This window comes from Myxocyprinus asiaticus, chromosome 37 (assembly GCF_019703515.2).
Source record: "Myxocyprinus asiaticus isolate MX2 ecotype Aquarium Trade chromosome 37, UBuf_Myxa_2, whole genome shotgun sequence".
In the NCBI taxonomy this organism is placed as follows: domain Eukaryota; kingdom Metazoa; phylum Chordata; class Actinopteri; order Cypriniformes; family Catostomidae; genus Myxocyprinus; species Myxocyprinus asiaticus.
Genome location: NC_059380.1, coordinates 22,671,793 through 22,695,307, shown reverse-complemented (window position 1 = coordinate 22,695,307; position 23,515 = coordinate 22,671,793). Strand labels below are relative to the sequence as shown.

The following is a 23,515-nucleotide window of genomic DNA, read 5'->3' as shown; positions in this document are numbered from 1 at the left end:
GGGGATGTTAATATACAGGAAGCTGACTAGGGGGTTCACAAGTAGTACTGACATTAACACTGTCTCACGGATCCCCTGTGGTACTCATTCATTAGGAATACACTTTCCACTTTATCTTGACACCTCATGCCCCCATTACACAAATAAGTCGAGCCCATGGTGGTTTGCTTAATGTCTATTGGCTCTAACGTCTGAGTGCCCAAACATCCATGGATCAAATCGCTCATTACACGCACTCATTAAACGATGTGTAATTGAGTAATTAGGCGAGATTTAATAATTACAGAAGAATTCACCCATTTTACATTTCATTCTCATATAAAAATTGCATGCTAGCACAGATAAAATAAAATAAAATGACGAAATGTGGCTTATGGGGGATTGTAGGTACCCATACAGTCTGGAAGATCAGGAAAGTGTTCAAACTCTTTAAGGAAAGGGAAAAAAAAAAAAAAAAAAACTGGGGGAGGATTCGTTAAAGAACGTGTATGGTGTCACCCAATAGACAGCTTTTCTCAATTGTGACGTAGAAAGGTTTTAATCAGTATCCTAAAAGGGATCACCTGCCTTCAGGTGTGGCGGTATACCGGGGAACAGACAGGGAAGACGTCAGGTAGGCTGCTTACTACTCAGTTCAGCAACTAAAATTTAAGTACGGAATAATTGACGACGGCCCTTTGAATTATTGAGCAAATAATGCACAGGTGACTACACTTTAAGTGTACATTAGTAGTCTATTTTTCAATAATTCAGCGGTCAGTAGTCAATTATTCTGCTTATACCACAGTTACCACACCTCAAGACATTTTCGGGTTATTTCCTCAAAACAGTTTGAGGTTTTTCATCTCTAAAATGCTTTTGTATGTCGAACTGCTCTCTCTCTCTTTCTCTCTCTATAGCTGTTCAGATGAGCTCAATCAAGTGAATCTATTCACTGTTCTGGTGCGCCATCTGCAGTTCAATGCTTATATGTCAAGAATGCATCATCAATTTTGTTGCTTCTTTGGAAAACGGATTGGAAAAGTGTTTTCGACAGATAGGGAAAGGAATATTCCGGGTTCAATCAAGTGAAGATCATTCAATAGTATTTGTGGCATAATATAGATTACCACAAAATTCATTTCGACTTTCTCCTTAAAAAAAAAAAAAAAAAAAAAAAAAATTACAGTGGAAGTGTATGGGGCCAGTCTGTAAACGTTAAAGATATAAACAATATGCTTGTTAACATGACTTTAGTGTGATGAAAAATTGCTTACTAACCTTTTTCTGTGTAATTTTATATCCAATTTTACAACTTTGTTTGCAATGCCCATGTAACACCGTAATCTCGGCAATTCTATAGTCTGCTGCAAAAATGACTATTTAAACAACGTTACAGCTCAAATAATACACAAGCTTTAACAGAATTAATGTAAGTGCTTTTATAAAATTATAAGCTTCATATTTCTGCCTTTTTTATAAACCCTCAAATAATTGGCCCCATTTACTTCCATTGCAAGTGCTTGGCTGTAACCTTGATTTTTGCTGCTGCTGCTTTTTTCTTATATTTTAAACGATGGACGAGTCGGTTACTTTTTGTGGCAATCAACATTATGCCACAAATGCTGTCAGCTGAGCTTAACTTGTATTAAACCCGATATTCCTTTTAAGCATTCAGCGTTGCTGTGGAATAATCCATTTTAAAAGTAAGTCCTTGTCAATGTTAGTAAGTTAACACATGTGTTAACAGCATGTCCTCATCCAGTTTTACGGACATCTTTCATTGTGAAGACACTGCGCCTCAGCATTCAAAAGGGACGTTCTCATACACTGATGACGGGCTAAATGACAGTTTGGACGGGTAAGACACCGGTTAATTAACAGTTGTTGTTAAAAACTTTTGACCTGTGAAAATGAATAATATTTGTGCTTATTGAAAAGGAACAAAGTAATGCCACACATGTATCTAGGTACATGAAATACTTTGGGAAGTTGATTTGTCAAGCAGTGTGGTGTGCTGTACACATGTAAAGCCCTTTTAAATGGCAACCTTCTGATTCTTGTATATTTATTGTACATGCACTCCTATTAATTAGAGCACCACATAGAATATTTGTTGTGAAGGCAAATAGGTGATTAAAACTTTGAACAATTAAAAACTGCATGCTGATCATTCGCAGCAGCTGTAAAATACAATTTTCCCCATACATTTGTAAGAATTTTAACCTTAAATTTGGACTTTTGTAGAAAAATGAAGTTCATGTAATGCATCAACTACCCACCTCTCAAATAATTAAGTAAAAACATTTTTTAGGAGTTTGACTGAATTGACTGATGTGTTTGAGGAAGAATGCTATGAGGATGAACTCTGGACGCCACCAAATGATGATCTGAGACATAAAATTGCTGCCCAGCTTGAGAACTACCTTTCTGATGAAAATCTCTCTCATGATGCTTTTCTGCTGAAACATGTCCAAAGGAACAAGATGGGTTATGTTAGTTTGAAACTATTGACATCTTTCAAAAAGGTGAGAAGAAATGCTAAACTCCTCCTGATCTGATCAGCTGAAGTACCATCATTTATGGACACTTTGCGGTGTGTTTCTTTGATAGATTAAAGATCTCACTCGTGACTGGCGCACCACACTGGCAGCTGCACGAACCTCTCAGCAGCTGGAAGTGAACGAGACTGGTACCAAGGTGCGACGCATGACCCCAGTGCCTGATTGGCTCCTGTGCACTCCCACAAGCAAGTTGCTGCTGGCCTGGAACTTGCTGGATGGTGTTCCTGCAGTCAAGGGTGAGGTGAGTGGGTCACCTGGTGTGGAGCAGCTGGGCGTCATGGAAGCTGCCATGCGGGTGTTTGCCCCCTACGGCACCATTTCCTCCCTCCGCATTCTGCGCCCAGGAAAAGAGATTCCTGCGGAACTAAAACGTTACACTAAGATACACATTGAACTTGGGCACAAAGTGTGTGCTGTGGTGGAGTACGATTATCTGGAGGGTGCACGTAGGGCCTTTGAAGCCCTAAAGGCAGAAGAGCTGCTGCAAGGAGGAAGAGGCGTTTGTGTGGCCCTGTTGGGTAGTCGTGGAACTCGTAAGCCAGGGTGGAGCCAAGGCCTAATGGTGGAAGAATCAGAAGAAGGTATTGACATTGGCTGTTGTCAAAAGCCTAACAGAAAGTCTAGAAGGTTCCTTTATTCCCTAGAAGATTCTGCCCTTTGCAGCTCTTCCGAGTCTGATTTTGCCCCTGCCTCGCCCCGGCCCAACCGCAGTGTCTCCCGCCCTCAGGCCCTATATGGCAGCCCACTTGCTATTCCACGGATATCGACTTTCCGCTCTGACGCTTACAGGAATCCCCTTGGCAGTCCTGTGGGTAGCCCCCTCTTGCCTCGCAAGCTTTTTCCTTGCAGTCAGATGACCTCTCCGTTGGCCACACATCCTTACAGCAGTACCCCCAATGCAGCTGGTACCTCCCCCTTCAGTAGGTGCAAAAGTGCAGGTGATCTCTCTCCAGATGACATGGGGTTCATGAGCAGTCCGTGGGTCCAGCGACGTAAACATGCTTCTCAGGTCGTTCAGCCAGAGATGGGCGATTCTTTGTCACCCAACCAGATAATTAGATCTTTAAGTGTCCTGGTTGTGCGCCAGCCTGTTGGACCCGATGGGACCAAAGGTTTCCACAACTGCATCGGTAGAGGAAAGGTGCTGCTGCCCCAGTGACCCCGACCATGGGTGCTTTATGAAGTCTGTTGTCCTGTTGAATTAACAACTGTATTCTGCAGTACAAGGTGATGGCACTTTTTAATGCAACATAATTACTTATTGACATGTATATGCCTAACTTTACCTATTAATGAAAAGGGAAATAAATTAATGTCATGTAAAATGTTTAACTAAATATTGAATAAATAAAGATGAATTTGTACTCCACACTAAAACAATAATTGCCCCTTTCTTACATTTTTATGCTTTACTACTAAAATATTTACTATTTACTTCCACAGATTGTTTGACATGACCTAGTGTTGTTGCATGCTGCAGTTAGTTCTGTGGTGCTGTAATAACCCTTCTAGACAGTCTTGTATGATATCAGTAATTGTCTAGTGGCATTTTTGCAGTTTCAAGCAGGTTTTTAGTATAAACCCTTAAAGGGATAGATCACCCATTTACTCACCCTCATGCCATCCCAGATGTGTATGACCTTCTTTCTTCACCAGAACACAAATTAAGATTTTTAGAAGAATATCTCAGCTCTGTAGGTCCATACAGTGCAAGTGGTTGGTGATCAGACCTTTTAATGCTCCAATATATATTTAAATTAATGTCTTCTAAAGTGATACAATAGCATTGGGTGAGATAGAGATCAATATTTAAGTCCTTTTCACTATAATTGTTTACTTCCAGTCGCTTTCCAATGCATGTTCATGAGAGGACCGAGCACACTCAGACTCTCACATGACGAAAGCGTGTTAGCACGTTCATGCGAGAACTGATGAGATACAACCAGAAGTGCAGCTCTGTTTATTTACAACAGAACGCTGTTCACAAGCTTAATTGGTTTTGCTTTCATATGAGACATCCTCTCTCGCACCCCAATTCACTTGGAAAGAAACCTGCTTCGCATCTGCACCATAGCAACATTTGTGCCCAGTTATCACTCAAGCTCTTTCAGTGTTTTTTCTTCTTTTCATTTTAAATAAGTTTTGATAGATAAATGCCCTAAGCAGAAAAGTGTAACACTTCAACAACATGAAAGCATTATTCCCTGAATTAAATACAACACGAAAATAAATAAATGATTGCATTATCTTAACATGTTTTTCTTTACATTTATCATGCATTTTCTTTACAACTTTAGTTACTATTTTACTTGTTTGAACAATTTAAATTGGTAAGTATTTATGGGACATTTTAATCCCAGTGTTGGGTGTAATGCATTACTAAGTAATTAATTACTGTAGTTACTTTTTCATTGAAAAAGGGATTACTAAATTTTTCAGTAATTTATTTACATTTACTTCTGATGTAATTGCGTTAAATTCTGTATAGACTAGAACAATTCTATATAAAACAATAGTTTTAAACATCTAATGTTAAATTATATTTTGGTTTTCAAATTTAACGCTGCACCCTTAAATTATTTGGCCAGTTCATGAATAATATATTTGATTTTGATTTATTTGAAAGAATTAAAATAACAGTTTCAAGTCTATCCTTGTATTTTTCATCTGGTTGAGGTTGATCAGGGTTTTAGAAAGGAATTGGTAATAATTAATGCAATACATTTTCTGACAGAGTAATTAGTACAGAAATCTAATTACACTGAAGATGTAATTAGTAGTTAGTAATTAATTACTCTTTTAGAGTAACTTACCAAACACTGTTTAATCCAAATCAGCAGATACATTTGGATACAATTCTAGGAATCTATGTCCTGTTTGTGCATTACCCATAGGGCATTTGCAAGCGTGATATATTATCACCCCATATGAATTTTCGAAATTTTGCGTGGCCTATAGGTTACTAATTTAAAAAGAGGAGAAAGACGTACCATAACCCAACTTTTTAATTTTCCCCCTATGTAAAAGCAGAAGTTTGTCATTTTTCAGGCCACAAGTCTTTATTTCCATCTGTAATTTTTTGTATTTGTGATCAGGCTGTCTTATTATAGACCTATTTGACAATCCATCTTTCTTTTTTTAGAGTATGTTAGCATATGCTCGTGATTGAGTGGTACTAGAGCAACGAAATGCTGATGTCCTGACTTTCAAAACAAAAAAAAAACAAAAAAAAAGCTCCTCCAGGCAAATCTCACCCTTTCGCTTCTATTCTGCAGTGCTCGAGCAAGAGTAATATGGATTACTTTTACTATGACTGTCTGTGCTTTTTGGAGCTTTAAAGTGCTGATCACCAATCACTTGCTTTATTTGGACCTTCAGAGCTGAGATATTCTTATAAAAATCTTCATTTGAGTTCAGCACAAGAAAGTAAGTCATACACATCTGGGATGGCATGAGGGTGAGTAAATTATGAATTTTCATTCTGGGTGAACTATCCTTTTAATACTGTGATTTACAGTTCGAATTAATCCCTGTCAACTTAGAGTTTCTGAGGAAGCAGCACACAATTGAGATTTAGCACTGATGAATAACAAAATATTTTATTAGAATCTTTCAGAATAAATAATTTAATTGACCAAATAACCATGAGTCTTTTAGGCACTGTTTTACTTTTATCTGTAAAGAAAAAATGTACCATACTCACTACACAGGGCATTAGCAAGACAGATATGACATGCCCCAATATGCTAGTACCATGCTGTAATGCAGTACAACATTTAACTGTAAAAACTAACATGAAAATTGTGTAACCATCACACCAATGGGATAAATTGCACTCTTTACATGAAAACTTGCATGAAAAATGCCCATCAACAGTACAATCCAATTCAATAGATTATGGCTGCCTACGCAATTATCACACAGTTTAACTCAATATAATAAATATGGCAAAATACAACAGACTTGCATAGACCTTTTTGCTAAGCCAAATTATACAACAACAAACAAAATGAACTTTGAGAAAGATTCATATCTATATGTACCGTATTAGCATCACATTATTATCAGTAAAATTGAACTGATAGCAAATATAGGGACCATTGTTATACACCTATGTAACATGGTTTATTCACCATTCCCTGTACACAAACAGCTACATAGCTATTGACCAAAATAATTAAAATAAAAGCAAAAGCTTTTAGACTCTCTTCTCAACCCTGGACCTGTAATTTTATTAGCAGTAGCTTGAGCTTTGTTGGAAATTGCTACCTGTTTATCTGTTGGAGCACTATTTTTGCAATAACTGTTTTATTAAGAGGGTTTTCAGAGAACAACTTAACTGCATAGATCACTTAATTATATGCAGTTGTAGTTTACACCACTACTCTGATGTCACACTTCAGCAGTCATGAGGTTCAGTGCTTGCTCAAGGGCACAGTGGTGGTAGGACATCTCAAGAACTCCTATTTCATGGACTGCTCTGATGATTCAGCAGTGTTACTTTTGATTTTCCCCAGATCATTAAATATGATGTAACCTGATTTAGCTTTTTTATGTTTACTGGACTTTGTATGACATTAAGTGATAAATGAAAACTATTTATGTAATTATTTTTGAAACATCCTCACTATGCAACATTTTTCACAAGTGCCTAAAACTTTTTCACAATACTGTATGCATTGTACTTCAATTGCCAGATGTGTCTTATGATGTAAAACAATGTCTAGCTGCTCAGTTACCAAAGCATAATAATAAATGGGGTGTATGCAACAGGTGACACTTGATGCAATTATAACCAGCTCTATGACCAGAACAGCAGATGAGGTCAACAATCACACACATGATAGAATAGAGTTTAACCAACATGCATAACTTGTAAGCTGTGATTTATGGTACATCATCGATGACTGTTAAAATTGGTCATTAGGTATCGCGAAGCTCAAACAAAACGGCTAAATAAATAGACCAAAATTGAAAAGTACATGACTTTGAAGTGATCCAAACAGGGATCATTGTCCAAAACAGCTATTGTTTACAAATTATTTTTCCATTATTACTATAGTTTAATGTCTCAAACATTAAACTTCCACTATCACAATATACCACTGCAGACTGCATGTAACAATAAATCGCCATTACTTAAACTGGATGTTAATTTTAAAAACTTTTCTTTTTTTTCTGACATCGGTAAGATATAAAAATCAGCAAAATATGCAAGTTTAAAAACTTAAAGTAAATCAAGTTAACTATATAAAAAAAAATATTTTGGGCTGAAACTACAGATCTGTAAACTGGTAATTTAAAGTAAAAAAACAAAAAATACAATTAAAATAAAAACACTGTGTAAGGTGCAAACCTAAAATATGCTGCAGGCTCAGCCAGAGTATAGGCGTTCTCTTTGCACACTAAAGTTCCATTCACATCCACACCGCTGTAACTTGTATTACTCTAAAATGGATATATTACCAAATGGTGTCTCGAGACACTGAATTAGTTGTAACCATCAACAAAACACAGGCCACTAAACCTGAGACAAGGACCAGTTCAGTTGTGACTTTCAAACTGTGGTCCCAAACACAACCCCATCTAATTCCTGATCATCAGAGTCGTCCTCACTGAGTGAAAATTCTTTGTGATTGGAGAGGCGACTGGGGCTGCAGTTGGACTCTCCGTCCATGAGAGAGCTGTTTGCTGTGGGCTTCCCCAAGTCACTGACAGGCCCCATTCTCTCTGCTTCAGCCATCTGAGTCAGCATGCTGTCCAGTAATGGACGGCTTTTGCAGATGTTGTCCAGCAGCTGACATCGATGTTGCAACTGTCCGATTAGGGAATCTTTTTCCTTAATGGTTTGGTTTAGTTTATGGATTGATTCCTCTGATTGACAAAGCTTCTCATGGAGAAAGGAAATCTCTCTAAATGAAAAAGAAAGATATACTGTTATATATATATATATACACACACACATTATATATATATATACACACACACACATTATATATATATATATATATATATACACACACACATTATATATAATATATACACACACACATATATATATATATATTAGTTTTGAATAATGTACAGATTTTGCTGTTTCAGAAGGAAATTGGTACTTTAATTCACCAAAGTGGCATTCAACTGATCACAAAGTATAGTCAGGACATTACTGATGTAAAAAAACAGCATCATCACTATTTGAAAAAAGTTATTTTTGATCAAATCTAGACAGGCCCCATTTCCAGCAGCCATCTCTCCAACACCTTATCCTTGAGTAATCATGCTTAATCGCTAATTTGGTACTAAAAAAAATCACTTGCCATTATATCAAACACAGTTGAAAGTTATTTGGTTCGTTAAATGAAGCTTAACATTGTATTTGTTTTTGAGTTGCAACAGTATGCAATAGACTGGCATATCTTAAAGTCAAAATTAGTTCAAAAATGGCAAAAAAGACACAGCTTTCTCTAGAAACTTGTCAGTCAATCACTGTTTTGAGGAATGAAGGTTATACAATGTTTGAAATTGCCCAAAAAAAGCAACGGCTCAAAACACAACGTTAGAGATCTTTTATGTTATTATGAGAAGTGTAAAAATATTTTCGGTTCATTATGAAACAGCAGGCCGCCACAGTCTAGGTAATTAATGGGAAACACTGATTTACTATAGTAAACACTTACTGTGTTAACAATGGTGTTTTGGCAGATGTGCAATATGTTATACTAAATATTTGTATATTATTTATACAGTCCTATTAAATAATTAATTTCTGTTACAATTATATCAGTTCCAAAAAGTTTCTATTTAGTTTTTATAGTTTCTAAATGTATAGTTTCTGTCATTTCATAACAAAAATGCCATAGTTTTGTTGAAGATACTTACTATTATAGTAAGGAGCCATGCTTGGTTTAACCAGCGACTACCTGTGATCTAGTTACAAATATCACTTAAAATTATGGACACTAATGAAGGAACTATGGCAACTTTTCATAATTATTATGGACCAAGCAATCAGTTTTTCAGTGTAAAATCTGTACTAGAATCTGCTCGATTGTAGGAAAAAGTAAATGGCTTTGTTTGCCTTCAGAAATTCAAAGAGATGACTGCTTAATCAGTAGGATCACACGCAGAATATTTCAATTTAGCCCTATATAAATTAGGTAGGCCTATATATATATAAATGTTACTGTTGCATCAAGTCAAAATCAATGCAATACTGTCTGATGTACATTTCAGTACAAAATAAAATAAAATATATAATGTCACTATTTTTATTAGTTTCTGTCATTAATTATTTAATTTTTTAGGACAAAAAAAATATATACATTTTTTTACTGTTGCTACCAAATCAGGTACTGGTGCCACCATCTGTAGAACTTGGTGGCACCAGTGCCACTGCTCTCAGTCTGGAGCCATGTGCTGACATGTATGTTAGATAGGTTTATATTTTCTATTGGTGTTTGTTTAATAAAAATAGCGTATTTCGTATCGCCAGTTACTTTGTGATTCCCACCCCTATTTCCCATGTCAGATAACACTTTGAGAGGTCAATCCATCAAAACTACTGTGCTAAGACTTTAAATAGATTTTCCCTACTTGTCTTTGGCCTCTGTGATTTCTTGCGTGGCGGCTCTCAGTTGCTCATCTTTGCGGATGAGACTCTCCGCCTGCTCCCGCACGGTCTTCTCCGCGTCCTGCAGCCTCTGCTCCATGTCTGTGACCCGCCTGTGCAGCGCAGCCAGATGCGCGTTCGCCTCTCTGATCTGCACCGGCGATGGGGACGACATGTCAAACACCGGTCCGGTAAACTCTTTCACCCGCGGTAACTCATCTTCCCTGGGCTGGTTCGACTGGGTCCGGATTTAATGAGTCTGTAAGTCTCAATCTCAACATGCATGATGCTACAGTGCCGACATGCGTGACTCTGTAAATCCGCGCGCCTGTAATTGAGTGACAGTATGGAAGGTATGTTTAAATGCAGCACACTGATTTATGACACTCGTATTCTAGCAGGTGGGGCAGTTTGTAGCTGCTTTCTAGCCAGCTGACGTGTCATCTGCACCAACTTCAACAGCAACCTGTAGCTGCTGACCCGGAAATGAAACTCAGAGCAGCTGACCAATCAGAGACTAGAAAGCAGCGGCGAGTTGGCAGGCACTTCCTGCTGCCAAAGATAAGAGGATTGTTCATCCCAAAATGAAAATTCTCTAATCATTTACTCACCCTCATGCCATTTCAGATGTGTATGACTTTCTTTCTTCTGCAGAATACAAATAAAGATTTTTAGAAGAATATCTCAGCTGTTTGGGTCCATACAATGCAAGTGAATGGTGATCAGAACTGTGGAGGTCCTAAAAGCACATAAAGGCAGCATTAAAGCAATCTGTATGACTCTAGTGATTAAATCGGTGTCTTCAGAAGGGATTATGATAAGTCTGGGTAAAAAACAGATCAATATTTAAGTCCTTTTTTACTATAAATCTCCACTTTCGCTTTGACAATCTTCTTCTTTTGTTGTTTGCCGATTTGTATTCTTCATGCATATCGCTAATGGTAGGGACTGGTCAAAGGTGGAGATTTATAGTAAAAAAGGGAATTAACTATTGATCTGTTTCTCACCCACCCCTATCAGTTGGTGTGGGTGAGAAGATATGGATCTTCTGATGATATGGATTTAACCACTGGAGTCGTATGGATTACATTTACGACCTTCAGAGTTTTGGTCACCATTAACTTGCATTGGATGGACCCACAGAGCTTAGATATTCTTCTAAAAATCTTTGTGTTCAGCAGAAGAAAGTAATTCATACACATCTGGGATGTGGGATGGCATGCGTGTTAGAAAATGATGAGAGAATTTTCATTCTTGTGTGAACTATACCTTTAAAACCCAGTTCTGATCATTTCCATACAGCCCTTGTCATTTATGTTGAGTCTATAAAATATTCACGAAACAAGAAAGCCAGATAAATTTGATTTGTTTGTGATGCCCTTTTATTTCTTTGTTTTAGTTTGTACTGTTTGTTTTGAAAGTCTAAATGTTTTGTACATTTGAAATGTTTAATAAAACAAATAGGCCTACCCCGTGTTGTTTACTTCTGTATTTTTTATTTTTATTTTTTATGTTTGATCTCACATTTGTTCTGTGTTGATAAACGTTGTTATGACGTTGTAATAAAGCATTAAAAAGAAAGAAAGAAAGAAAAAAAATTAGCACCCCTCGTGTACTCTACTGACTGTTAAAACAACATTACCCACAATCCCTGGCCTGCGCCAATGACGTTTTACAAATGGCGGAAGGCGGCGGTGTTAAAGCAAAACATGAAAATGTGCCTGTTTATGAATTCTTGGACGTGAACTCTAAAGAGTTTCACATTGGTGGATGTAGAGATTTGTGGCTGGATGTATTGAATCCGGATGTGTATTCATTCAGTGACACAGTCCCAGAAATACAGGACGTGGAGTTTATTGAAGAGATGGGCATTGATCCTGAGACACTGGAGGAACTCAAGAGCATCTGCAGGTATTATAGAGATAATGTAATTTTATATTTGTTTTATCAGGTTTTGTTATTTTTGTTTGATGTACTCTGTCCTCTCAGTGTTGATTTTCTCAGAAGTGGACATGAAGACACAAACACCGTACCATTAGATTCTCATCTCTCTACATTGAAGTAAGTGAAAGTTACTTCTTCCATTATTTGATTTAATTTAATTTAATTTGTTTAAACCTGTTTAAAATATCACGTAAGCTGCTGTTTTTTATTTATTTATTTATTTATATAAAGATTACGCAAGAGAAGACAAGATTATAAAGAAACTCTGACCAGATACAATGTTGACAGACATGAAGTCTATGCCAATGAAATGGTGAGTCCAGCTAACACAACTATGCTGTGAAAACATTTTCGCAAGTGAGGCACTTACAATGAAAGTGAATGGGTCCAATTTTTGTAGGGTTTAAAGGCAGAAATGTGAAGCTTATAATTTTATAAAAGCACTTGCATTCATTCTTCTGTTAAAACTCATGTATTATTTGAGCTGTAAAGTTGTTTAAATTGTCATTTTTATAGTCGTTTTAGGATTTTAGGTTTTGTTGACATTATGTCGTCATTGCAATGAAGATATAAAATTGGCTATAACTTTACACAGAAAAGGTAAGTGATTTTATCACACTAAAATCATGTTAACACACATATTGTTTATGTCTTGTGTCTATACTTTTGAAAAAATTGAGTATTTAAACCAAAAATTGGCCCCATTGACTTCCATTGTATGTGCCTCACTGTAACCCAGATTTTAGCTTTTTTTTTTTTTATCCCATTCTCTCCCAAATTCCCACTACTTAGTAGGTCCTCATGGTGGCGCGGTTACTCACCTCAATCTGGGTGGCGGAGGACAAGTCTCAGTTGCCACCGCTTCTGAGACAGTCAATCCGTGCATCTTATCACATGGCTCTCTGTGCATGACACCGCGGAGACTCGCAGCATGTGGAGGCTCATGCTACTCTCCGCGATCCACGCACAAATTACCACACGCCCCATTGAGAACGAGAACCACTAATCGCGACCACGAGGATGTTACCTCATGTGACTCTACCCTGCCTAGCAACTGGGCCAATTTGGTTGCTTAGGAGACCTGGCTGGAGTCACTCAGCACACCCTGGATTCGAACTCGCGACTTCAGGGGTGGTAGTCAGCATCAATAGATTTTTGCTTTTTTAAAGAAAAGGAAAGGCGAGTCTAAATTAATTTTTGTGGTAATCAACATTATGACACAAATGCAGTCGATTGAACTAAACTTGTATTGAACCAGGAACATTTCTTTAATCATATACATAAATACACAGACTGAATATAACATTTACCCCCTATTCCAATTCTTAATCATACAGGAGATGATATCTGTGGGTAAGAAGCCAGATAATCTCACAGCCCTGGTCCCAGAGGGTGAAATCATCCTAACCTTTAATATCATGTATCCCGTTCTGTTTCAGCGGGTATGTGTGTAACAAATTAATACAAAGACAGGTTTAATTTCATGTAACAATATGCATTAGTCATTTTAATAAGGTGTTTCTGATTGGACTGTATGTTTATTTTTATGCCAGTTTAAGCATGTGAGGGCATATCAGACCCTACATGTGCTGGGCTCTCAGAGGCTCAGCGATCTTAGAGATGCCATCTGCTGCGTCAGTGACCTCCAGGTGTTTGGAGAGTTCAGCAACACTCCAGACATGGTGCCACAGTTCGTCAGCAAGGTTAAAGACAAAGACACACAAACACACACATACACAAAGGATGTCATAAAGACACAGTGGTCAGTATAATTCTAACATAACCTAAATTGGACAAAATTGATATTTGCATAGATAGCAAACATATAGCATAAAAGTGTTCCTGATAAATTAAAAACAAGCAGGGTAGGGGCCTGGGTAGCTCAGTGGTAAAAGACACTGGCTACCACCCCTGGAGTTCGCTAGTTTGAATCCCAGGGTGTGCTGAGTGACTCCAGCCAGGTCTCCTAAGCAACCAAATTGGCCCGGTTGCTAGGGAGGGTAGAGTCACATGGAGTAACCTCCTCGTGGTCGCTATAATGTGGTTCGTTCTCGGTGGGGCGCGTGGTGAGTTGAGCGCAGATGCCACGGTGGATGGCGTGAAGCCTCCACATGCACTATGTCTCTGTGGCAACGCGCTCAACAAGCCACGTGATAAGATGCGTGTGTTGATGGTCTCAGACGCGGAGGCAACTGGGATTCGTCCTCCGCCACCCGGATTGAGGCGAATCACTACGCGACCACGAGGACTTAAAAGCGCACTGGGAATTGGGCATTCCAAATTAGGTGAAAAAGGGGAAAAAATCCCCTGCCCGCCCCCCCCAAAAAAAAAACAAGCAGGGTATTGCATTTTTTTTTAATTTTTTTATTATTGTTTCCTTTTTTCACAGGATCATTACAAGTCTGCTTTCTTTTTCTTCAATGGAACGTTCTTCAATGACACACGGTTCCCAGAATGTCGAGACATCAGCACGTAAGACCTAGTGTGAAGTAGTTTAACAATACTGAAACAATGAATAAGACTCTAAATAAAGCCACTGTTGAAATAACCACAGTTGCTCTCTCAAACCAGCCAGTTGCAGTTTTTACAGATATATAATTTGTCTACTTGCTGAAGGACCACATGTGAGTGGGCCCGAACCAGAGACTTCCCAGATTTCAAGACAGCTAAGATGGAGGACACTTCTTTCTACGACCTGAAGATGAAAATTGGGTACCCGTATTTCTACACTCACCAGGGCGATTGTGAGCATGTTGTCATCCTCACTGACATCAGGTCAGGCCTTTCTCATTTCATGCTTCTCTTTCAAGATAATTGGGAATCTGTGTAACAAAGTAACAGATTTTTGAAAGTCATTGTCATGGATTTAATAGCGAATGAACAGTAGAGTTAACTTGATTTGTTTCCGTCTTATACGGTTTCCATCCTAGACTTGTCCATCAGGATGATTGTTTAGACAGAAAGCTCTACCCGCTCATCACCCACAAGCACAGAGTTGTGACCCGGAAGTGCTCTGTGTGTCATCTTTATATCAGCAGGTAAACAGTAAGCTTAAAATGCCTGTTATTTAATGTTCAAATATTTAATTAATTTTGTCACATTGACAAGAAGTCTTTTATCTTTGTATGGCAGATGGATAACAGTCAATGATCGTCTTGCCCCCACGGACCCCTGCTTGTTTTGTGACCAGTGCTTTCGAATGTTTCATTATGATGATAAAGGGAACAAAGTAGGAGATTTCCTGGCCTATGCCTATGTTGATCCAGGCACGTTTAACTGATCCCATACTTTTAACAGAAAAAATTATATTTACTGCTGTACAGTGTTTAAACAAGCAGTGCAAGAAATGGTGTTCTCCATATGCTGTTATAGCGCAATTTATGTTTGTAATTATATTGTGACATTTCACGTTCACCGCTAAAATTCAAAAATAAATAAAAATTTGTTTGATTTCTGAATTGAAGTATGTTGTGTGCAGCAAATCAATAGTTCATAAAAAAAATGACAATGTAAATAAGCAATAAATCCTTTATGAATTTGGCATCCTTCTCCATGCAATTGTATAACATCAGGTAAAGGAATATCTGTTTTGACTAAATTTGCTCAAATTAAAGTATAAAGCAAGTATACCTTACATTATGGCTTTGAAAGCAATAGCTGCATGGAATTTGTAAAATTGCAATGGCTTGCTCCCCTGAAATGCTGTTATGCTTTATCTAAATTTGTTTGAAAAATCAAATAATTTGAACCAGTACTAAAGTAAATGTAGTTTGTGTTTTTTTTTATTTTTTTATTTATTTATTTTTTTTTAAGATACAGTAGATCTATGGAGAAACAGTGAAATCAAGGTTGTTTTAACTTGCAATAAATTAATCAAGACAGTGTGAAAAACACTAACATTTTTTAATGTGGTCCTTCCCTGGCAGATAATAATGGATTAATGTGACAACTCCAAAATGTGGGATTTGGGATTTCTGAATACTGATTCTAAGAAAGATGCGTTAGTCCAATATATTCCTTTCTCTTTAGGGATATAACAGTATTATAGTCCTTTAGTTTTTATCAAACTCATTTCGGTGTACCTCAGTTAACTATATATTAGTCTTGTCTTTTTCTTGCAAATAATAAAATAAGCTTAGTAATAGCACATAAACAAAGGTAAAAATAATATTATGAAATGTGCACTCTAAATGAATAATCTTCAGTAATGTGTACATTGATGTTGTGTTATTTAATTTTGCTAAGTAGAAGTTCTGTGATAAATACTATTAATATGGCCAAAGCAGGGTTTATGAAAACATTATTAGAGCATGAATGCTAATACACACATACATGAGTGAGATAACCTGAACTTGTTTTTATCAAATTAAACAAAATAATTTCAAACAAAGCTAAAACTAATTTAAAATATACACATCTACAGCTACACTACTGTAGGTAAGGTAAAGGTAACAAATATATTTTGAGAATAAATCACTAATGTAAGTTGCTAATTCAGGAAACTGTAAAAAGGCTTTTATATGAGACTGCAATTATTTAGTCTCACTAAAGAGTTCTAAGATTGAACTTTTGATGTCTGTTTTGTACGTGTAAGATGAGTAATCTCTACAATTCTCTCTATAAAAAGCTAATCAGAGTTATTTTGGTAAATGCACAAAAATGTGCTCATGAAACAGTGGTTTCAAAAGATTTTCTGGACTAAAAATATTCAAGCTGAAAATTGCTCTTTTAAAACAACTTTAATATGGGTATGCAGATAATAAACTGTATTTGTACAAACTTGGACCCGTAATCGCTGCTTGCAGCAATATTTATTATTTGTTTCTTTGTTTGCAGTGAATATTTTAAATGATCTTACACTATTTCACTTACAGTTATAATGTTTTCACTTTATATGCTTTCAATAATGGAATTCATTATCAATAGTTACATTTCAGCGATTTGTCTATGAATATTTCAGAAAATAATGTGATTTCTTGAAGACAACCATAATCCACAATGATTTTAACATCATAAAAAAACTATTAAAACAGAATTTTTTAATTGATCATCATGTATGGCAGCATTTAGATTAGAAATAAAGAATGGTCCTATACATGTATACTGTATATAGACCTTATTCACGCTAGTGCCATCTTTGATTTTTAATGGGAATGACAAGGAGGCTGTGAGGGATAGACTTACAGTCTCTTCAATGGGCTGTCATTCCATTCAAAATCAAAGATGGCGCTAGCGTGAATAAGGTCGATGATCAGTTACATTACTGTATTTCAAACAAGCTGTTAAAAAAGAAAACAGACACAAATATTAGTATCTCAAAATCAGAAGGAAAGAGCATTGTATGAAGAGAAATAATTAAAGAGTGGCAGCAGCAGTGGGATCAGGAGATAAAAGGAAGACATTTATATTCCATTCAAAATAGAGTTGATATTGTGAAAAGAGGAAACAATCAAGACTAGGTTAAGAATAGGACACAGTAATTAGAGTAGTACACTTCACATTTTAGGAAAACATCCAACCGGCTTTTGTGATCATTGTCAGGTATCAGAAACAGTAGAGTATGTGCTTGTCAATTGCAGGAAATATGAAGCAGAAAGAAATGACACTTGCCAACCTTCATTGATATTTTTTTATCGAACAGACTTTTTAGAGTAAAGATAGCAAACACCTTGTCCAATCTACATAAACAAGAACTTGGAGTACCTCAAGGTAGTATTCTATCAGTAACTCTCTTTAGTATTAAAATAGACAGCATGGCAAAAGTCATTGGTTCTGATTTTCATTGTAGTGTATATGCAGATGACATCTGTGTTTGCTACAGAAGCAAGTACATGCATACTATCGAGTGAAAAATCCAACTGAAGATAAACTAAATGCACTCCTGGTCAACTCAGAATGGTTTCAGGTTCTCACAAACAAAAACTGTCTGTATGCATTTCTGTCAGCTCTGTTCGTTGCACAATGAACCAGAGCTGTTTATGGACGGAGTCCCCATCAAACTCGTTAAAGAGAACAGGTTCCTTGGTATCAACTTTGATAGCAAGCTGTCTTTTATACCTCATATTAAATTACTGAAAAAGAAATGTTTTAAAGCTATGAACCTTTTAAAGGTTTTATCCAAAACCAAACAGGGAGCAGACAGTTCAACTCTTATGAATCTGTACAGAACCTTGATTCGCTCAAAGCTGGACTATGGAAGCATCATTTATGGATCAGCCATGAGATCATATATACAACTTCTAGATACTGTTCACCACCAAGGTATTCGACTGGCCTTAGGAGCATACAGAACATCACCAATTCAAAGTTTATATGTGGAAGCCAATGAACCTTCCTTGGAAATCAGATGCCTAAAGCTGACCCTACAATATGCAATCAAACTGAAAACAAATAGAGAAAATCCATCCTATCCAGCAGTTTTTTTCAATTCAAAATTCAATACTATATGAAAGAAAACCAAGTCACATTCATCCATTTGGCCTACGTGTAAAAACCCATCTGGAGAATCTGAAAGTGGATCTAAACATTCTGGAGCAGACACTTTTTTTGTGAAATCCCCCCATGGGATCTCAAAAAGCCCAAAATCCATCTGGATTTAACAAGAAACCACAAATCAAAAACTCATCCGAATGAATTTTACCAACAATTCCTGGATATAAGAGCAGTGTTCCCACAATATATCCCAGTATACACAGATGTATCCAAATCTGGAAATCAAGTAGCAGCAGCCTTTGCAACAAGTCAACTGTGTCAAAGCATATGCATCCCCGACCAAAGTTCAGTTTTTACTGCAGAGGCAAATGCTTTATTACTAGCACTGAAGTTCATTGAGACTGTTCCACAGAAATCCTTTTTAATGATAACTGATTCTAAATCATGTCTGGAAGCATTGGAGTCTATAAGAACCGATCACCCAACAATTGTGAAGATTTTAAACAAAGTGTCATCTCTGGAATCAAAGTATTTTAGTATTATTTTCTGCTCGGCACCTGGCCATTCAGGAATCTCTGGAAATGAACAAGCAGATAGAGCTGCCAAAGAAGCATTATCCTCAGAACCAGTAAAATGCTCTATTCCATTCACAGACCTAAAAACATATACACTAAAAACAAATGGCAGTCAGAATGGGATCAATGTTTAACCAACAAATTATGGGAAATAAATCCTGTTGTTGGGACAAGACATGTATTCCCTTTTAATAATCGTTGGGATCAAGTCACTTATACTTGATGCCGGATAGGACACGCAAGGCTCACACACCAATTTTTACTATCTGGAGAAAATTCAAGTGCCCATCCTGTCAGAGCCCACTATCCATTAAACATGTCTTACTGGACTGTAATGCTTCTACACACTTGAGGAACCTGTTTTATTCTGTTGACACTTTTGAAAAGGTTTTCAATCAAGTAAATCCAAATGTAGTTTTAAGGTTTTTAGAAAAAATTTACCTTAAACACCTCTTTTAGTTTTACTCTTGAATAACTAAACTGGCTCTCGCCATGAATATAGCCATTGAAGCTGGCATGGCGTTTAAAAAGGAAAAAATAAAGAAAGAAAGAAATGACATGATGGAAGAAATGGAAAGATTTGGAATATCAGGAAGAGGAGTAAAGAGTATACTGGAGTGTGGTGGGAATGGACAAAGCAGAAGATGCTTGAACAGCTTCCTAATAAGAACAGGATTGATGGGGAGAATATGACCCACTGGACAATTTAGGAGTTATATAACTCCAGAAGATGGCAGTAGTTCAACATTAAGGATGCAAGCTGCCGGTAAAACCCAAAGAAGAAGACGAAGAAGAAGAAGAAAGAAGAAGAAAGAATTGTATTTCTATTCCACACCGGAGGGGACAGAACACTCTTTAACTACATCCAAAATATCGCAGCGAGGAAGACCCAATCTCTCGCGATATTTCAGTCGTGTCCTTGATGCAGTGGCAGAAATGGGCTACTGGGATCTAGAAGAGGGCAAAGACTGCATCGCCAAAACATGGATCACCACGAAAGTAGCCACCGCTATCGGTCAGTCTGATGTATATCTGGTCTTCCGTGTTTCTAACGTGCCCTTTGATTGGAGTTTGAAACGTGAACGGCGTGTGTTCCCACAAGGCTAAGCTGCTAGCATGTACGGTAGTTAGTCCTGTAAACTATAATAATATACAATAACACTGTTGTTATCATTAATGTCTTGTAATATTCTCGTTTTCTGAACATAACCCATCTGATAGCTGGTTTGTTTCATTACGAGCTGCTCTGGCTTCAGGTTGCAAATAGGTCTCCAGAGCTGGTCTGACTTAGTTAAATCCAGTTGTTTATATGTGTCATGCTTGCTCATCTGAATATTCATACATATTTAAAACTTATTTGGTCAAGTGATCAAGAGGGAGTGGGTGTCTTCATCATGCAAAACTTGATGGGCTTTAAAATTGTTTTTGTTCTGCAGGGTTGGTCGGTTCTGCCTACCACATTGTGGCATATCAACCTGAGACAGCTGTTGAGGCTTTGACCAGAGCAACATCAGGCACTGTCACCATGGGTATGAGAGAAAATATCCTATATTGATATACTGCTCTTCACAAAACATTATTTTTAGCCATATCAGATACTATTTGGTCACTGTTGTCCTGTATTTGCGGTGCTCTGTTTTAAAGCTGCTTCATTTGCACAGGATTCCCATAGGTCTTGGAAAAACTGGAAATAGCAGGGAATTTAAAAGGACAAAGTCTTGGAAATTCATAAAATCATAACAAGTGAAATTTAGGGCTACAACTAGTGATTATGTTGATAATTGATTAATCTTTGATCATTTCTTTGATTAATTGGATAAAAGCTCTGAGATCTGCAGAGCTTGTCAGAGCGAGCAACCGTAACCAAGGGGGGTGGAGATTTGTGAAGGGTCAGTTAGCAAAGTTTAGTCAAAGTGCTCTTAAAAAAATAAATAAATATATATATATATATATATGATTCTTGTTTGTTAAATTAGTTATATCAGATGACACCAAACATATCACAGTGAGCGCATTTACTAGCATGTTCTTCCACCGATTATGCTTAAGCTGACAATGTGGTCATGTAAATGCATTAAACAGCTTTTCTTAAATTTATTTATTTGTGTATGTTCAGAAACAGCTTAAAAAAAAAACAATTCCAACGGGTAGAATTTTGCCTGTTGCATGTAAATACCTTTATTTGCATTATTACCGGCTCATCCAATGTGTGCAATTGTTGTGCGCATGCCTCCACTGTTTAATGTCAAAAGCAGAGGTTAAATCGATGATTTCAGATCTCATGTAATCACGTTTTTTTTGCTTTTGTTATTTTAAATAAGTTGATTTTGGGGAGTTATCAGTGTATTGGTGTGCATGTAAATGCACTCAATGTTTATTTTCGGTGTGCAATTTCAAAACTACGGGGCCGTGATTTTGATGTTTGTTTTTCAGTACCATTTCATGATGCATTAAGAGTTTTTCTACAGCACTTGAACAGCCAGATTCGTCTGCTACACCATTCTCTATAGATGATACACTTTTGTGTTTAGCATGATAAAATGACTTGATTTGACTTCTTGTTTGCTACCTTTCAGCTGCTATGGGTGCCATCTTTGGAATATCCACCTGTTTAAGCGCACAGGCCAGAGATGCACCTGATGACCCAGCTAACTATTTCATTGGTGGATGTGCTTCTGGTGTTTTCCTCGGGGCACGGAGTAAATATTTCAAACACAACACTATTCATGTTCTTCATAATGATTTGAGATCATTTAGTCCATTAACAAAACATCTCAGTTGCCATAAGTTCATAAATGAAGAGTTTCTAATTACTTTGACTGTTTTTTTATGTTTAGCACACAGTGCTATCACTGGTACCACAGCGTGTCTGGGTCTGGGAACTGTGGCTATGCTCACCAAGGTTGGAAAAATGGAGGGCTGGAGAATAACAGGACTCCCAAAGCTGTGATCTCTGATATGTCCCCTTGGATTTGATGTGTTTATATTGTATATTGCTGGAATAAATATATTAAGAGTTAAAAATAAAACTGCCTCTGGCTCTTTAAAATCTTTTAAACACAAAGACAACCAGGAGTGTTTTCTCAAGAAGTCATTGCATCATGTCAGTAACAGTGGTAGTAACTGTTCCCGGATCAGTACTGATTTATTCAATATTCTCTCTTTGACCAAAGTATAACAATCAATTGCCACACAACCTTATAGTGTCTCTATAAGTCTAAGAACAATGTCCTATCTCATAATATGGTGGCAAGCACTTCACCATCAATCTCAATAACTTTGTCAAATGGTTGAAATTTCTAGTTTTTAATCCACAATTGTTGTTCTCACGTATGGTGCTTTTACATAAAAGTTATGACTGAATTACTTAAGAAAATTTATGAAAATAACAAGCTACGGGTACATGTAAAGTTGGCAAGCTACAAATAAGGTACAGTGAAGTCGGAAGCTAAAATAAAAATACATCTAATGTTAATAAAAAAAAACAACACTTGCTTTTCATGTTCAATCTTTCCCTCTTTATCATACTTCCGTTGTTGTTTATACAGTTGAATTCAGAAGTTTACATGCACTTAGGTTGAAGTCATTAAGACTAATTTTTTAACCACTCCACAGATTTCATATTAGCAAACTATAGTTTTGGCAAGTCGTTTAGGACATCTGCTTTGTGCATGACATGAGTAATTTTTCCAACAATTGTTTACTGACAGATTGTTTCACTTTTAATTGACTATATCACAATTCCAGTGGCTCAGAAGTTTACATACACTAAGTTAACTTTGCCTTTAAGCAGCTTGGAAAATTCCAGAAAATGATGTCAAACCTAATTTAGCTTCTGATAGGCTAATTGGAGGCATACCTGTGAATGTATTTTAAGGCCTACCTTCAAACTCTGTGCCTCTTTGCTTGACATCACGGGAAAATCAAAAGAAATCAGCCAAGACCTTAGAAAAAAAATTGTGGACTTCCACAAGTCTGGTTCATCCTTGGGAGCAATTTCCAAACGCTTGAATGTACCACGTTCATCTGTACAAACAATAGTATGCAAGTATAAACACCATGGGATCACGCAGCCATCAAACCGCTCAGGAAGGAGATGCATTCTGTCTCCTAGAGATGAGTGTAGTTTGGTGTGAAAAGTTCAAATCAATCCCAGAACAACAACAAAGGACCTTGTGAAGATGCTGGAGGAAACATGTAGACAAATATCTATATCCACAGAAAAATGAGTCCTATATCGACATAACCTGAGAGGCTGCTCAGCAGGAAGAAGCCACTGCTCCAAAACCACCATAAGAAAAACAGACTACAGTTTGCAAGAGCAAATGTGGACAAAAATCTTACTTTTTGGAGAAATGTCCTCTGGTCTGATGAAACAAAAATTTAACTGTTTGGCCATAATGACCATC

The 23,515-nt window shown here is 37.0% G+C and overlaps 4 protein-coding genes across 4 annotated transcripts; 3 read left to right on the top strand and 1 right to left on the bottom strand.

Moving 5' to 3' along the window:
- Positions 1-1,607: 1,607 nt before the first annotated feature.
- On the top strand, positions 1,608-3,829 carry larp6b (La ribonucleoprotein 6, translational regulator b). Its single transcript, XM_051675374.1, has 2 exons — positions 1,608-2,507; positions 2,593-3,829. Exons 1-2 carry the CDS (start codon positions 2,466-2,468, stop codon positions 3,700-3,702), a joined length of 1,152 nt encoding a protein of 383 aa, XP_051531334.1. The 5' UTR covers positions 1,608-2,465; the 3' UTR covers positions 3,703-3,829.
- A 2,363-nt stretch (positions 3,830-6,192) lies between these two features.
- Positions 6,193-10,625, bottom strand: LOC127427683 (vimentin-type intermediate filament-associated coiled-coil protein-like). Its single transcript, XM_051675418.1, has 2 exons — positions 10,140-10,625; positions 6,193-8,455 (listed from the first exon to the last, which is right to left on the bottom strand). Exons 1-2 carry the CDS (start codon positions 10,328-10,330, stop codon positions 8,101-8,103), a joined length of 546 nt encoding a protein of 181 aa, XP_051531378.1. The 5' UTR covers positions 10,331-10,625; the 3' UTR covers positions 6,193-8,100.
- A 1,198-nt stretch (positions 10,626-11,823) lies between these two features.
- Positions 11,824-15,640, top strand: snapc3 (small nuclear RNA activating complex, polypeptide 3). The gene is made up of 9 exons (XM_051675375.1): positions 11,824-12,066; positions 12,145-12,216; positions 12,331-12,412; positions 13,437-13,541; positions 13,653-13,802; positions 14,489-14,571; positions 14,716-14,874; positions 15,030-15,137; positions 15,232-15,640. The coding sequence occupies exons 1-9, from the start codon at positions 11,834-11,836 to the stop codon at positions 15,377-15,379; spliced, it is 1,140 nt and encodes a 379-aa protein (XP_051531335.1). The 5' UTR covers positions 11,824-11,833; the 3' UTR covers positions 15,380-15,640.
- A 4,322-nt stretch (positions 15,641-19,962) lies between these two features.
- On the top strand, positions 19,963-22,135 carry LOC127427688 (NADH dehydrogenase [ubiquinone] 1 alpha subcomplex subunit 11-like). The gene is made up of 4 exons (XM_051675428.1): positions 19,963-20,121; positions 20,543-20,635; positions 21,683-21,805; positions 21,944-22,135. The coding sequence occupies exons 1-4, from the start codon at positions 20,043-20,045 to the stop codon at positions 22,054-22,056; spliced, it is 408 nt and encodes a 135-aa protein (XP_051531388.1). The 5' UTR covers positions 19,963-20,042; the 3' UTR covers positions 22,057-22,135.
- The last annotated feature ends 1,380 nt before the right edge of the window (positions 22,136-23,515 follow it).

Coding starts and splice junctions, on each gene's coding strand:
- LOC127427683 (XM_051675418.1), bottom strand. CDS start 10,330: ATGTCGTCCCCATCGCCGGTGCAGATCAGAGAGGCGAACGCGCATCTG. Junction 8,456..10,139: donor ATCACAGAGGCCAAAGACAA/GTAGGGAAAATC, acceptor TTTTTCATTTAG/AGAGATTTCCTTTCTCCATG.
- snapc3 (XM_051675375.1), top strand. CDS start 11,834: ATGGCGGAAGGCGGCGGTGTTAAAGCAAAACATGAAAATGTGCCTGTT. Junction 12,217..12,330: donor TCTCATCTCTCTACATTGAA/GTAAGTGAAAGT, acceptor ATTTATATAAAG/ATTACGCAAGAGAAGACAAG. Junction 15,138..15,231: donor TGTCATCTTTATATCAGCAG/GTAAACAGTAAG, acceptor TTTGTATGGCAG/ATGGATAACAGTCAATGATC.
- larp6b (XM_051675374.1), top strand. CDS start 2,466: ATGGGTTATGTTAGTTTGAAACTATTGACATCTTTCAAAAAG. Junction 2,508..2,592: donor TATTGACATCTTTCAAAAAG/GTGAGAAGAAAT, acceptor TTTCTTTGATAG/ATTAAAGATCTCACTCGTGA.
- LOC127427688 (XM_051675428.1), top strand. CDS start 20,043: ATGGGCTACTGGGATCTAGAAGAGGGCAAAGACTGCATCGCCAAAACA. Junction 20,122..20,542: donor GAAAGTAGCCACCGCTATCG/GTCAGTCTGATG, acceptor TTTGTTCTGCAG/GGTTGGTCGGTTCTGCCTAC. Junction 21,806..21,943: donor TGTTTTCCTCGGGGCACGGA/GTAAATATTTCA, acceptor TTTTATGTTTAG/CACACAGTGCTATCACTGGT.